This window comes from Ananas comosus, linkage group 20, assembly GCF_001540865.1.
Source record: "Ananas comosus cultivar F153 linkage group 20, ASM154086v1, whole genome shotgun sequence".
Taxonomy (NCBI): Eukaryota; Viridiplantae; Streptophyta; class Magnoliopsida; order Poales; family Bromeliaceae; genus Ananas; species Ananas comosus.
The window spans coordinates 6,378,511-6,393,249 of record NC_033640.1 but is presented as its reverse complement, the minus strand read 5'-3'; the positions used below and the strand labels follow the sequence as shown (position 1 = coordinate 6,393,249).

Here is a 14,739-nt window from a genome sequence, read left to right as displayed (position 1 = left end):
TTCTCACACAGCACAGCTCGCTCTCGCCCTCTATCGCGCCCTCGCCTTTCTCTCGCTCTCGCGCTCTCCTCTCTCTTTCTCGCTCGCAGGTCCCTCCAAATTAAGTGAATCAATGAGTTCAAATGAAGCAATGACTTTTTAATTAGCTCAAATGACAAAATGCGTTCAAATTAGAGAAAAAAATTACAATTTACTCACGGCTGGTTTCGTGTGGGGCGTACACGCGGGTTGGGCTAAGTATCGCAGCTTTACAACTCCAGCCAAAAATGAAGGAAGAGACCGTCAGGATGGCCGCACGATATGAGTTCGCCGAAAAATGAGAGAATGATGGAAGAAGAGAAGGAGAGAGACAGTAGAGACAGAGAAAAGAGGAGGGAGCTGGTAGAATCCAGTTTCTTGTTAGAATCCGGCTTCGTGCTCTCTTTCTCTGTATTCGCTCTCTCTCTGTTTCTCGCACAGCACAGCTCGCTCTCGCTCTCTCTCGCCCCCTCGCATCTCTCTCGCTTGCGCTCTTTTCTCTCTCTCTCTCGCTTGCAGGCTACAGAAGCATCACAGAGCGACAGCGTGAAGGACAAAAAACAAAGAGGGAACGTGTGAGGGACAAAAAACAAAAAGGGAAACAATTAGAGACAAAAAAGGGGAGTGAACTTAACACTTTTTATCTTTTTTTCTAAATCAAATTAATTTTAGCCTTTAGATCTAAAAGTTGTCGGATGTACAACCCACATGGGGTTGTACCAGTAGCATAGCTCGATAGGAGAAAGTCTACCAGAACACCCTTAGGTGGGAGTATATCCTACACCATAAAGATCCAACGGCTGATATTTAATCTCTACTACAGTGGGTTATAAGCTCACTCTCATTTTTTATGTGCAAAAGCAAACCCTACTAACCCTCTCTCTCTTGCACCTCTCGCACTCTCTTTGTTTCTCCCACAGCAAAGCTCGCTCTCGCTATCTATCGCGCCCTCGACTGTCTCTCACTCTCACGCCCACCTCTCTCTCTCGCTCGCAGGTCCTTCCAAATTAAGTGAACAATGAGTTCAAATGAAGCAATGACTTCTTAATTAGTTTAAATGAGAAAATGCGTTCAAATTAAAGGAAAAAAATTATAATTTACTCATTTCTGGCTTTGTGTGGGGAGAACGCGCGAATAGGGCTAAGCATCGCAGCTTTACAACTCCAGCTGAAAATGGAGGAAGAGACCATTAGGATGGCCGCACGACATGAATTCACCGAAAAATAGGAGAATAATGGAAGAAAAGAAGGAGAGATAAAGTAGAAATAAGGAAAAGAGGAGGGTACTAGTAAAATCCAGTTTCTTGGTAGAATCCGGCTTCGTGCTCTCTTTCTCTGTCTCTCCCTCTCTCTCTGTTTCTCGCACAACACAGCTCACTCTCCCTCTCTCATGCGCCCTCGCCTCTCTTTCGCTCACGCTCTCCTCTCTTTCTCTCGCTCGCAGGCTACAGAAGCAACAAAGAGCGAAAGCGTAAGGGACAAAAAATAAAGAAGGAAAGTGTAAGGGACAAAAAACAAAGAGGGAAAGTATGAGAGACAAAAAAAGGGAGTGAACTTAACACTTTTTGTCTTTTTTTTAAAATCAAATTAATTTCAGCCTTTAGATCTAAAAGTTGTCGGATGTACAATCCACATGGGGTTGTACCAGTAGCATAGCTCGATAGGAGAAAGTCTACTAGGACACCCATGGGTGGGAGTATATCCTACACCATAAAGATCCAACGGCTGATATTTAATCTCTACTATGGTGGGTTATAAGCTCACTTCTATTTTTTATGTGCAAATGCAAACCCTACTAACCCTCTCTTTCTCACACCTCTCGCACTCTCTATGTTTCTCGCACAGCACAACTCGCTCTCGCTCTCTATCGTACCCTCGCCTCTCTCTCGCTCTCGTTCTTTCCTCTCTCTCTCGCTCGCAGGTCCATCCAAATTATGTAAACAATGAGTTCAAATGAAGTAATGACTTCTTAATTAGCTCAAATGACTTCTTAATTAGCTCAAATGACAAAATACGTTCAAATTACAGGAAAAAAATACTATTTACTCCCTGCTGGTTTCGTTTAGGGGCGTACGCACGGATAGGGCTAAGCATCGTAGCTTTACAATTCCAGCCGAAAATGATAGAAAAGACCGTTAGGATGGCCGCACAACATGAGGTCATCGAAAAATAGGAAAAGGATGGAAGAAGAGAAAGAGAGAGAAAATAGAGTCGGAGAAAAGATGAGGGAGCTAGTCGAATCCAGTTTCTTGGTAGAATCCGGCTTCGTGCTCTCTTTCTTTGTCTCTCGCTCTCTCTCTGTTTCTCGCACAGCACGCCTCGCTCTCGCTCTCTCTCGCGCCCTCGCCTTTCTCTCGCTCGCGCTCTCCTTTCTCTCTCTCGCTTGCAGGGCTTTCTCTCTCTCGCTCTCAGGCCACAAAAGCAACAAAGAGGGAAACTGTGAGGGACAAAAAACAAAGAGAGAAAGTGTGAGGGACAAAAAAGGGGAGTGAACTTAACACTTTTTATCTTTTTTCTAAATCAAATTAATTTCAACCTTTATATCTAAAAGTTGTAGGATGTACTACCCACATGGGGTTGTCCCAATAGCATAGCTCGATAGGAGAAAGTCTACCTGAACACCCTTGGGTGGGAGTATATCCTACACTATAAAGATCCAACGGCTGATATTTAATCTCTACTACAGTGAGTTATAAGCCCACTCCCATTTTTTATGTGCAAAAGCAAACCCTACTAACCCTCTCTCTCTCGCACCTCTCGCACTCTCTCTGTTTCTCGCATAGCACAGCTCACTCTCGCCCTCTATCGTGCCCTCGCCTCTCTCTCGCTCTCGCGCTCTCCTCTCTCTCTCGCTCGCAGGTCCCTCCAAATTAAGTAAACAATGAGTTCAAATGAAGCAATGACTTCTTAATTAGCTCAAATGACTTCTTAATTAACTCAAATTACAAAATGCGTTCAAATTACAGGAAAAAACTATTATTTACATACTGCTGGTTTCATGTTGGGGCGTACACGTGGATAGGGCTACGCATCGCAGCTTTACAACTCCCGCCGAAAATGATGGAAGAGAACGTCAGGATGGCCGCACGACATAAGGTCGTCGAAAAATAGGAAAATAATAGAAGAAGAGAAAGAGAGAGAAAGTAGAGTCAGAGAAAAGAGGAGAGAGCTAGTCGAATCCAGTTTCTTGGTAGAATCCAGCTTCGTGCTCTCTTTCTTTGTCTCTCGCTCTCTCTCTCTGTTTTTCGCACAGCACACCTCGCTCTCGCTCCCTCTCGCGCCCTAGCCTCTCTCTTGCTCGCGCTCTCCTCTCTCTCTCTCTCTCGCTTGCAGGCCTTTCCCTCTCTCGCTCGCAGGCCACAGAAGCAACAAAGAGGGAAAGTGTGAAGAACAAAAAACAAAGAGGGAAAGTGTGAGAGACAAAAAAGGGGAGTGAACTTAACACTTTTTATCTTTTTTTCTAAATCAAATTAATTTCAGCCTTTATATCTAAAAGTTGTAGGATGTACAACCCACATAGCGTTGTCCCAGTAGCATAGCTCAATAGGAGAAAATCTACCTCGACACCCTTGAGTGAGAGTATATCCTACACCATAAAGATCCAACGGCTGATATTTAATCTCTACTACAGTGGGTTATAAGCCCACTCCCATTTTTTATGTGCAAAAGCAAACCCTACCAACCCTCTCTCTCTCGCACCTCTCGCACTCTCTCTGTTTCTCACACAGCACAGCTCGCTCTCGCCCTCTATCGCGCCCTCGCCTCTCTCTCGCTCTAGCGCTCTCCTCTCTCTCTCTTGCTCATAGGTCCCTCCAAATTAAGTGAATCAATGTGTTCAAATGAAGCAAAGACTTCTTAATTAGCTCAAATGACAAAATGTGTTCAAATTAAAGAAAAAATTACAATTTACTCACGGCTGGTTTCGTGTGGGGCGTGAATGCTGATTGGGCTAAATATCGCAACTTTACAACTCCAGCCAAAAATGGAGGAAGAGACCGTCAGGATGGCCACACGACATGAGTTCGCCGAAAAATGGGAGAATGATGGAAGAAGAGAATGAGAGAGAAAGTAGAGTCGGAGAAAAGAGGAGGGAGCTGGTAGAATCCAGTTTCTTCTTAGAATCCGGCTTCGTGCTCTCTTTCTCTGTCTCTCGCTCTCTCTCTGTTTCTCGCACCGCACAGCTCGCTCTCGCTCTCTCTCGCCCCCTTGCCTCTCTCTCGCTCTCGTTTCCTCTCTCTCTCTCTCTCTCTCGCAGGCCTCTCTCTCTCTCGCTCACAGGCCACAGAAGCAGCAAAGAGGGAAAGTTTGAGGGACAAAAAACAAAGAGGGAAAGCATGAGGGACAAAAAAGAGGAGTGAACTTAACACTTTTTATCTTTTTTCCTAAATCAAATTAATTTCAGCCTTTAGATCGAAAAGTTGTAGGATGTACAACCCACATGGGGTTTAGGGTTTAGCTTTAGGGTTTAGAGGGGTTGTACCAGTAGCATAGCTCGATAGGAGAAAGTCTACCTGGACACCCTGGGTGGGAGTATATCCTACACCATAAAGATCCAACGGCTGATATTTAATCTCTACTACCGTGGGTTATAAGCTCACTCCCATTTTTATGCGCAAAAGCAAACCCTACTAACCCTCTCTCTTTCGCACCTCTCACACTCTCTCTGTTTCTCCCACAGCAAAGCTCGCTCTCACTCTCTATCGCGCCCTCGCCTCTCTCTCGCTCTCGCGCTCTCCTATCTCTCTCGCTCTCAGGTCCTTCCAAATTATGTGAACAATGAGTTCAAATAAAGCAATGACTTCTTAATCAACTCAAATGACAAAATGCATTCAAATTAAAGAAAAAAAAAGTACAATTTACTCGCTTCTGGCTTCGTGTAGGGAGTATGCGCGGATAGGGCGATGCATCGCAGCTTTACAACTCCAACCGAAAATGGAGGAAGAAACCGTTAGGATGGCCGCACGACATGAGTTCGCCGAAAAATGGGGGAATGATAGAAAAAGTTTATAATTTTTTTAAAATTTTCAATCTACTTTGGTATTTTTTATTATAAAATTTAAAATATGTAAATAATTGTTAAATTGTATTGTACCGAACTTCTACGGTTATGAAGTTTTGGTGGGAACTTGCTCGAAAAGCTATTAGAGCAGTTCCGGTGAAGTTCGGGAGCATTCGGGTGTTTCAGTACGCGTTCGCACGAAAACGAAATTCCAAGAGCTATGATTGAACGTTGGCTGAAATCCGGTAAAGCGTGGATGAAAAGATGGTTTAAACGCGCTCGAAAACGTGTTTTGGGGGTCTCGGTGCGATTTGAGATGAATCGGAGACCCAACGAGCGAAAACGAGCGAAAACGGACCAAAGGCTGAAATTGATGAAAATTTAGCTAAGTCCTGAAATTCTAGGCTGGAGGGACCTACGGGGTCCGGACCCTCTAGCTAAGGTTCGGACCCCGAGCCCAAAAATTTCCTATTTTGAGCAGGGGCAGTTTGGTAAATTATGGGGGATCGCTTTTAAAAACGGGCTACACCACTTTTTCTTCCTCCCTCAGCTCAAAGCACCACACACACACCTATGGAGGTAGAGAGAGAAGCTCTCTCTCTCTCTAGATTTCTCCCTCCTCTCTTTGGATCTCTCTTCCAAAATTGGAGGCTTGGTGAAGAAGGTGCTTGGGAATGCGTTAGGAGCAATGGATCGAGTCCTCGTGTGCCCGGTGGAGCGGCGTGCTTTCGACTCGGCATTCGCATTTTGGTAAGTGTTTAGGATTTGATTAAACCCTTCATGAGTAGCATTCTAGTAGTCCCTAGTGTACTCTATGCATGTTTTCTCCATGAATTTTGGGGTATTTGAAGCATGTGTAGAGGCTAGGGTTAGAATTGGGGGTTTTGAGATTTGGAGGGTTTTGTTCTAAATTAACCATATGTTTCTCTAATTGGAGGTTAGAGAGGGATCCCTGACGACCCTAGGTTGTGGATTGACGGGCGCTCGGTGATCAATTGCGAGATCGAGCCGAACAGGATAGCGTGTGCCGTGGGAGCCCGATTGCAAGTGACTACAAGCAATTGGAGAGCGTTACGAGGTGGGTTGTTCTTCACCGAAGTGATTATGTCACTTCCATGCCAAAGTGAAGCGGTTTGTCATTGATTCACATAGTGGCAGTTAATTACATAAATGAATGTATAGATGGATGCCATGTAATTGCATGAGATGTTATGTATTGACTACCCTTGAATGACAAAGTATATGTATGTTGACATTATTAGAATATGCTGGATGGTATAAAGAATGTTGACATTATGAGATTATGCTAGATGAATTGTGTATGTTGACATGATGAGAACATACTAGATGGTATATGAATGTTGGCATCGTGAGGATGTGTTAAATGAAATGTACATGTTGGCATTATGAAGAATATGCAAGTTGATATAGTATGGCATTTATGCATTGTAGAGTAGTTGTTGGTTAATTCAATTCTTGCATTCTCTTATGGTATATGTGGAAGCATGAAAAGATACCTAGTGGCTAAGAGCATGAGAATTGGATTGTGAACAAGAAAACTCTATATTGACATGAAATGAGAACTTATGGCATTAGCTAGAGACATTGAGAACTTATGGCATTAGCTAGAGACATTGAGAACTTATGGCATTAGCTAGAGACATTGTGACATTGTGGCATTAACTAGAGACATTGTGACATTGTGGCATTAGCTAGAGACATTGTGACATTGTGGCATTAGCTAGAGACATTGTGACATTGTAGGATTAGCTAGAGACAATGTGATCACTCAAGATATGAGTATTGGGATTGGTATTTTCCCGGATTTGGTTACCACTAGTTAGTAGGGTATCCTTGGCTTGGAGGATTGGATCATGCTCACATTATGCCTGTTTTGCTTGGCGGTGGTCACTCCACCCAAGCTTGGTCTCCGGAGTACTTCAGGTAGGGGCAGACGTAGTTGTCCTGCAGACGCTCTTGGGTGAGTGTAGTGGATGCTCCTTACGATGCGAGATTGGCTTGTAAGTCGGGGTTTAACCTTCGGGTAAGCCGAAAATATTTGGTTACAAAAAGGTAAATGATTAGGCTGTGGATGCAGCAGAGTGCGCGGTACTTCGCGTAGGATTGACTCGAGACTGAGTCGGGTGGATAGTTTGGTTATAGTAGATGAAACCTTAAGAACAATTGGTAAATGGCTTGGATCTAAGGTAGTAGAAACTTTGGAAGCTAGTTGGATATGATCTATGGATAGCGAGATAAAAAGTAATATCGGATGATCTACTTAGTTGATTGTATGATTTGCATTTGCATATTGCATGTCTTGAGGCGTACGCATTTATTTATTGCTTGCATAAATATTTGTGGATATCTGTTGGACTAACATGAGCAGTGCCTCCTATGGACCTGGTGGGTTAAGCTTCTCCCTTGGGTGGCCGTACCCACTGTAAACTATGGATATAGTTCTCACCCCACGTTGTTTTGGGTGATTTCAGGTTTACACGCGGGCGGCATGACGGCGCGAGGAAAGGGCGTAGCTTGGTAAATAGCGCCCTACCGTTGTGACCAAAGATAGCGGTACACCGAAGTAATCTAACTTAGGGGTGGAAATAGAAAGAACAAACTTGTAATGATTTGAGATCAATGATTTCATTTGGAAGTTGAATGTAATCGGAAAATGTAATATGTATAAATGTATGTATGTGAATGCTTGCAATAGCATAGTTGTTTTTTATATTTGATACCTTCCTTATGCAATCTGTGTTTAAATATTGTTTCCGGTTGGAACCTCGCGTATTGTATGGATTGTGACGCCTTGAACGTATAGGGGAGACTCTGTCTGTTCGGCGGTCTGTTAGCATGCCCGAACTGACCAAATAGGCGGGTCGCGGGTTCTGACATAAATAGTTTAGACTGTTGGTATTAAATGTAAATTTTAATTTTATAATATTGAGAATTCAGACATAAATTGTACGTTAAAAAATTAAAAAAAAAAGATTGATTGAGTTTAAGTTAATTTTATATTTTACGAAAGTTACGAGAATCATATAAAATATACTAACTAAAATATTACTACACACCAGATGCAAGTAAAGATTTCTTTTCTCATTTCGGACTACCATACCTACTAAAAATTTTGGATGTGCTCAATGCATCATTTATAAATAATTAGCATCGGATAATTTTATTTGTATTCCTAAAAAGATTAAAAATATCATAAATAACCTTGCAAAATTAGTAATATCAAAGCAAACAAAAGAGAACAAGATGAGAAAATATTTAATAAAGTTGAAGAACTATTTCAAAATAGTTTATTGTTGAGAGAGCTCCTTATATTTTTTATATTGGGGGAGATAGCTGTATTTATTTAAAATTATTTCGTAATTTGTTTGTAGTATTTCATAATTTTTCTAAAATTAATTTTTATAATTAATTTTAAAATTATGTTATTTATAACAGATTACGGATGTGAAAATTCTATAAAATAAAATTTTATAATTAATTTTAAAAATTGAATTTTAAAATAACTCACCACAGTACCTCCCCAGTTCTTAACTGGTTGCAATTTAATCCCCAAATAAAAAAAATTAATTAATGATATTTTTTAAACAAAAATAAAAATTCGGCGAGTGAGCGCCGAGGTTGTTCTGGAGAAATCCAGAGAGCGTACGACACGTCGTCCTCCCGTATCTTCTCTTTTCCTTCCCTTCTCCTCACTGGGTCTCCAAACCCCCTCTAGAGAGAGAGAGAGTAGAGAGAGCGTGTAGAGGGAGAGAGAGAGAGAGAGAGAGAGAGAGAGAGAGCAGAAACCCTTAGAGGAGGTGGATAGATTTTTGGGATTGGAGTGATTGGATGATTTCGGGTAATTAGGGGTTTGGATTGGTGTGCGCTTTTGATTGGGACTAGGATTAGGGTTAGGGTTAGGGTTAGGGTTGGGAGATGGTTGGGTTCATGGAGGGAAAGATGAAGAGGAAGGACTTGGAGGAGGTGTTCGACGAGTTCTCCGAGTTCTCGCTCTCCTCTCCCGCGAGAAAGATTAGGAGATTGGTGAGCACACAGCACACTCTTTTCTTTGAGGTTAATTAATTCTTGGATCATAATTTTTTCTGCTGTTTTTACGTGTGAAGTGAGCTTATTTTGATGCTTTTTCTTTTTTTTATGATTCGTTCGTCTTCATCTGAGCAATTTGAATCAGTTATTGTGAAAAACAACGTTCCCAATTGTTCAGAGGAGAAAAAAAATAAAATTTTTGTTTTATAGCAGATTTTAGTGCTAATTGAACTATATATATATTTTAGTATGAGGCTTTTTCGTTTAAGGCTTGTTTGTTTCATTGTAAGTGATGGGGGAAGTGATTTTCGGCGAGAATCGATCACTTTCGCTGTTTGGTTCGCCGTAATATTAGTATGGTCGAATGTGAAGTTCATCCATAAAACACTGGATGGGGTGAACTGAGTCAATTACTGTGAACTGAAGTGACTAAGAAAAAAGAACCATAAAACATAATTAGAAAACTTAATTATGGCAATTGTTGTTAGGGTTATTCTCTCTCTATTTCTCCTCTCCCCTCCCATCTCCACCTCCCCCCTCTCTCTTTAACTTTAGAATTTTATTGTTGAAGTTTATAATTATATGCCAAAAAATTTAATATAATTATTTTAAATTTTATTTTATAATTATACAGAAATACAATTATATTATTTTGTATTTATTATATTATAATTTATTATTTGTTAAGTTATATAAGAGGCAACAATGTCATGTAGGAGTTAAGTTTAACATGGGTGTAGGGATTAAACAATTTTTCGGTGAAACAAGCAGAGAGTGGGAAACCGCGCTTTTACGTCATTCACTTCTTACCAAACAAACAATGAATTGGCAGAACTTCACTTCCACAGTTATAAAAACAAACAGCGGAGGTGAAATAATTATCACCTGAACTCTAGTTCAACTTCAAGTCCACTTCAACCCAAAATCTACTTATGTTGAAAACAAATAGGCCCTAATCAGAAGCAAGTTTGGGTTTACTTTATGTTGCTTTGATTTTGTTAAGAATGCATGTTAGTCCCAAATCGGACCTGGCATTTATATACAATGGTTAAGGGTTCCTCTGCTCGGTAAATTTTGTTTCTGAATTTGTCCGAACCCTCTAACATGGTATCTGAGCTTGGTTCACACCTCTCTTTTTTTCTCTGCTAATTTTTTTTTTCATGGCATAGCCTCTTTGCAGAATTGATTTCTCTCTCGCAAGCAGCTTAACAGTCGTTATATTTCATTATTGGACTCGCCGCGGATGTTATGTTATTTTCTCTTCCTAATTCTAATTCAATTTTCTGAAGGATGCAGAGTTGCCACCAATCATTGAAGGGGAGGACCTTGCAGTTCCTTTGGACATCGAACAACAGCCACAACTAACGAAGGAGGAAGCCAGCGTGCCCGCCATGGTTATTGGATCAGGGCCAGCGGTGGAAGACGGGCCGCCAACTCTTCCTACCCTCCCTTCGAATGAGGAGAGAGCTCTTGTTCTTTACAAGCCAGTTGAGGGCCAACTTCTCTTTGGCCCTGGGGGATCAAATGTCTCTTTCCGAGTGAGCTCGGATTTCCTCCACGGCCTCAAGAGTAAGTCTACCATTGAATCCATGATTTATGAATATCTTCTCATGTGCGGTAAGCTTGAGGATCGTAAAATTGGTAATCTGTTTGGAATGCAACTTCATTATAGTACTCTCCAGAATTACTCCCATGTAGTGGTGGCTACACAAGAAGTTAGTGAAGGGAGAGGTACTTATGATCCATAATTCAAGGAGGTTAGAGTTATTGTACGTAGTTCTAATTACATGGAGAAAGGAAAGATTCTAAGTATGGGGAATGAGAACACCAGTATGAAAGATTAATACAAGAGACATAAGACCCAGAGAGAGAAATTTGAGGAATTGTGACAGATAAAAAAAAAAAAATGAAGAAAAAGGAAATTACATGCTTTTTTATACAGTGCAGTGGTCTTGCTGTCGGTGAAATATTCTTCAGTTTGATGTATATTATATTATATTATTATGATTTAAACTCGAATAACTGTTTTTGAAACATTCCAGGTCAAGTTTTCCACAGAAGGGGAAACCACATGTTGGACGAGGAGCCAGGTGAAGGGAGCAATAACTGCCTAGCTGTTGTTCCCTGGGTTGGGAGAGAGGCAGCCACTAATTGGATTCACGGAACTGAGCTTAGGAGGGAAGTAGCAGTGGAGGAGCCGATGGAGGCTGAAGAGGCTGAAAGTGCTTCCATGGAAGTCGAAGGAGGGGAGAGAGAGCAAAATCCCGATAACAGAATGAGCGAAGGGAGTGGAGATGGGGGATTCAACAGTCAGTGGCAGCAGCAACAACAGCAGCATTGCATGAATCCGCAGTTCGGGCCGAACCCCACCGCTGCCGCCACTCCTGTAATGTGGTCATGGTGACTTCGTAGAGGGAATAGAAGTGGATGTGGGTAAATGCAATGCTCAGATTCACTTCTTGTAAATCTCCCTTGTGCTGTATCTCTTCTTCTGAGGGTTTGAAGGTCCACTTTGTTGAGGGAGAGCTTAGCATGAGAAGCTCTTTTGTGGATATAAATATATATATATACATGTTGATTGCTCTTCTGTGTTTTGGTTATTCCTATTTGTGATGTGAGAGTAGAGAGAATGGCAACTAATCTCTCAAACATTCAAACGGGATTGGTGTAAGCTCGTGTAAAATTTGTTGTAAACAGTACATTATGTAAAAGCTCTTTTAGGTCCAGTTTGAATGGGTAGTTATAAAATTTTATGAAGTTAATATTATATGGTTTTGGTCTGGACATAATAGAAAATTCTGAAACTCTCAAAATAAAGTCCGGATGTAACAGGAATTCTGTTACTCTAAAGATGTGATGGCTTTATTTTTAGGAGCAATTGTTTTTATATTGACGAAAGGTTTTCAATCTTTTTATTTGTCCCTTTTAGAGGATAATATTAAAAATATTTTTTCAACCTTTTTATTTGTCCCTTTTAGCAGGATAATATTTAAAATATTTTTTTAACGTTCGATGTTTTTTCAAATATAACTTGAAGTCAGGTTTTGGTATTGAATTGTTAAAAATAAATATTATTTTTATAAAATTACTATTTTGTCCTATCAAATTTATTTTTTATTGTCACCAATTTTTTTTTATGTGCCCTTAAGTTAGAGGCAGAAAAAAACATTTTGATTTTTTTTTCTTTTAAATATACTTTTTTATCATCACCAACTTTTTTTATTGGAAAACCTTCAAATACCCCTATTGTGGTTTCACTCTTTCTCACTTTAGTATAGTATAGTTTAAAGTGAAGTTAGTATCCCGTGGTTTCGCACTTTCTCACTTTAGTATTCTGTGGTTTAAAGTGTATCAAGTTAGTACCCCGTGGTTTCGCACTTTCTCACTTTAGTACCCTGTTGTTTAATATTTCATTAAGAGAAAAATAAAATCACACGGTACTAACTTGATACAAAAATAAAACCACATGGTACTAACTTGATACAAAAATAAAACCAAAGAGTATTAACTTGATACACTTTAAACCACAGAATACTAAAGTGAGAAAGTGCGAAATCACAGAGTACTAACTTGATACACTTTAAACCACAAGGTACTAAAATAAAAAAGTGTGAAACCACATGAGGGGTTTTAGAAGTTTTTCCTTTCTTATTTGCTTTTAAGCCTGGGGTAAAAGACGTATTTTAACTTTTTCTTAACTTGATAGAAATTTAAAACAGATTAAATCTGAGATAACTTAACGACTACTAACAGCGTAAGTATTTTTGAATAACGAAAAAATATACAAGGGTATATTTTAAAAGAAAAAAAAACAGGGTATTTTAAATATTTCAAAAGTTTTGAGAGGTATATAAGCAATTATCTCTTATTTTTAAATTATTTAGATATATAGTATATAATTTCACAAGATTTTAATAATTAAATTTTAAAATTTATAATTTATAATTTGAAATTTAAATTTAAAATTTGGACTTTAAATTTTAAAGTTTAAATTTCAAAATTTTGATATAAAAAATAAAAATTTTGAAATATAAAATTTACAATTAAAATTTTGAAATTTGAAATTTGAAATTTAAAATTTAAAAGTTGAAATTTGAAATTGATATACAAAATTTGAAATTTAAAATTTGAGGCTTAAAATCTAAATTTAAGTTTTGAAATTTGAAATTTGAAATTTAAAATTTAAAATTTTATATTCAAAATTCAAATTTTAAAATTTGAGATTTAAAATCTAAATTTAAGTTTTGAAATTTGATATTTAAAATTTAAATTTGAAATCAAAGCTAAATTTAAAATTTTTAAAATTAAAATTTAAAATCTATGTTTATAATTGGAAACTTAAATTTTAAAATTTAAATTTTAAATTTTTTTGTGACACCCGTAGAATTTGGAATAGTTCAATATATGAGAAGAAAATAGAACTAAATTTTTTAATCCAGTTATAACATTTTGGGTGATAGTTAGGTTTAACATTTGAGGTTTAATTATACTTAAAAAAAACTGCACTTTTTTAAGCATTCCAAATATTTTGTAGGATAATTTTCTATTAATATATAGCACATCTGTATTCTCTCCCTTTTTTTTCTTTTTTTTCATTAGTTTTTGTTTTTGGGATTGGATTAAATGTGCAGTAATTATGCAATTGATCCCCAAGTTTGCTTCACAAAAGAGGCCCAACTTGCAAAAATTCAAATTTAAGGAGATTGTAGAACTCTTGAAATTATTTTTTGCTAATTAGATGATCAACATAGTTTCCAACTCGAAAACCAGAAGATGTTTTAGTTACTAGAATGGGTAATGAAAAAAAAGTGTTCAGTTTAATTAATTATTTGACTACTGTTTTGATCTTTTCTTATATGATTGGATTTTGTATCTATTCAATTGATCCCCAAGTTTGCTTCACAAAAGAGGCCCAACTTGCAAAAATTCAAATTTAAGGAGATTGTAGAACTCTTGAAATTATTTTTTGCTAATTAGATGATCAACATAGTTTCCAACTCGAAAACCAGAAGATGTTTTAGTTACTAGAATGGGTAATGAAACACAAATGTTCAGTTTAATTAATTATTTGACTACTGTTTTGATCTTTTCTTATATGATTGGATTTTGTATCTATTTCGAAATATAATGAAGCACATCTTGAATTAATTTTACCTCTATCCATTTACAACAGAATATCATTTACAGTGATAATTGTCGCAACTATAAATTTCGAATGAAAAATACTCCACTGATGATGAACAAATTCTATATTATTTTATTAAAGATTTGAAATTTAATGGTTGAATATTATTATTGGTCTTGTAAACCACAACGTGGTTGATGTCTTTCTACTAATTAAATGTGACCATGTACGCAAGCTTGTAAAATATTTTTTGTAAGCATAAACCATGGCAAATGCGGCATTCAATAGGATGACTACTTTTTTTGAAAAGAAAATGACACGCATGACTTTTAAACTTTGCCGGTGTTTCCATACAATAGTTTGACTTCCAAATATATAATTATAAAAGATAAGACGAGGTCCAATGTACAAGTGCACCGGGTGTGGTCAATATTATATAAAACAAAGGCAACAATTCTAGTGAAATATTTTCTAAAGTTTAAAATATCAAAAATGTCAAATATTGGATTTGAATTTGAAGACCAACTGAAACTTGCCAAATTTTTGGAGAC

General features: G+C 38.2%; 1 protein-coding gene across 1 annotated transcript; it reads left to right on the top strand.

The window, feature by feature from the left end:
- Window positions 8,643-11,843, top strand: LOC109726020. The gene is made up of 3 exons (XM_020255452.1): window positions 8,643-9,060; window positions 10,353-10,632; window positions 11,106-11,843. Exons 1-3 carry the CDS (start codon window positions 8,953-8,955, stop codon window positions 11,465-11,467), a joined length of 750 nt encoding a protein of 249 aa, XP_020111041.1. The 5' UTR covers window positions 8,643-8,952; the 3' UTR covers window positions 11,468-11,843.

Excerpts from the sequence above, each read along its gene's own strand:
- LOC109726020 (XM_020255452.1), top strand. The coding sequence starts at position 8,953 with ATGGTTGGGTTCATGGAGGGAAAGATGAAGAGGAAGGACTTGGAGGAG. Across the intron at positions 9,061-10,352 it reads CGAGAAAGATTAGGAGATTG|GATGCAGAGTTGCCACCAAT; the intron begins GTGAGCACACAG and ends AATTTTCTGAAG. Across the intron at positions 10,633-11,105 it reads TTTCCTCCACGGCCTCAAGA|GTCAAGTTTTCCACAGAAGG; the intron begins GTAAGTCTACCA and ends GAAACATTCCAG.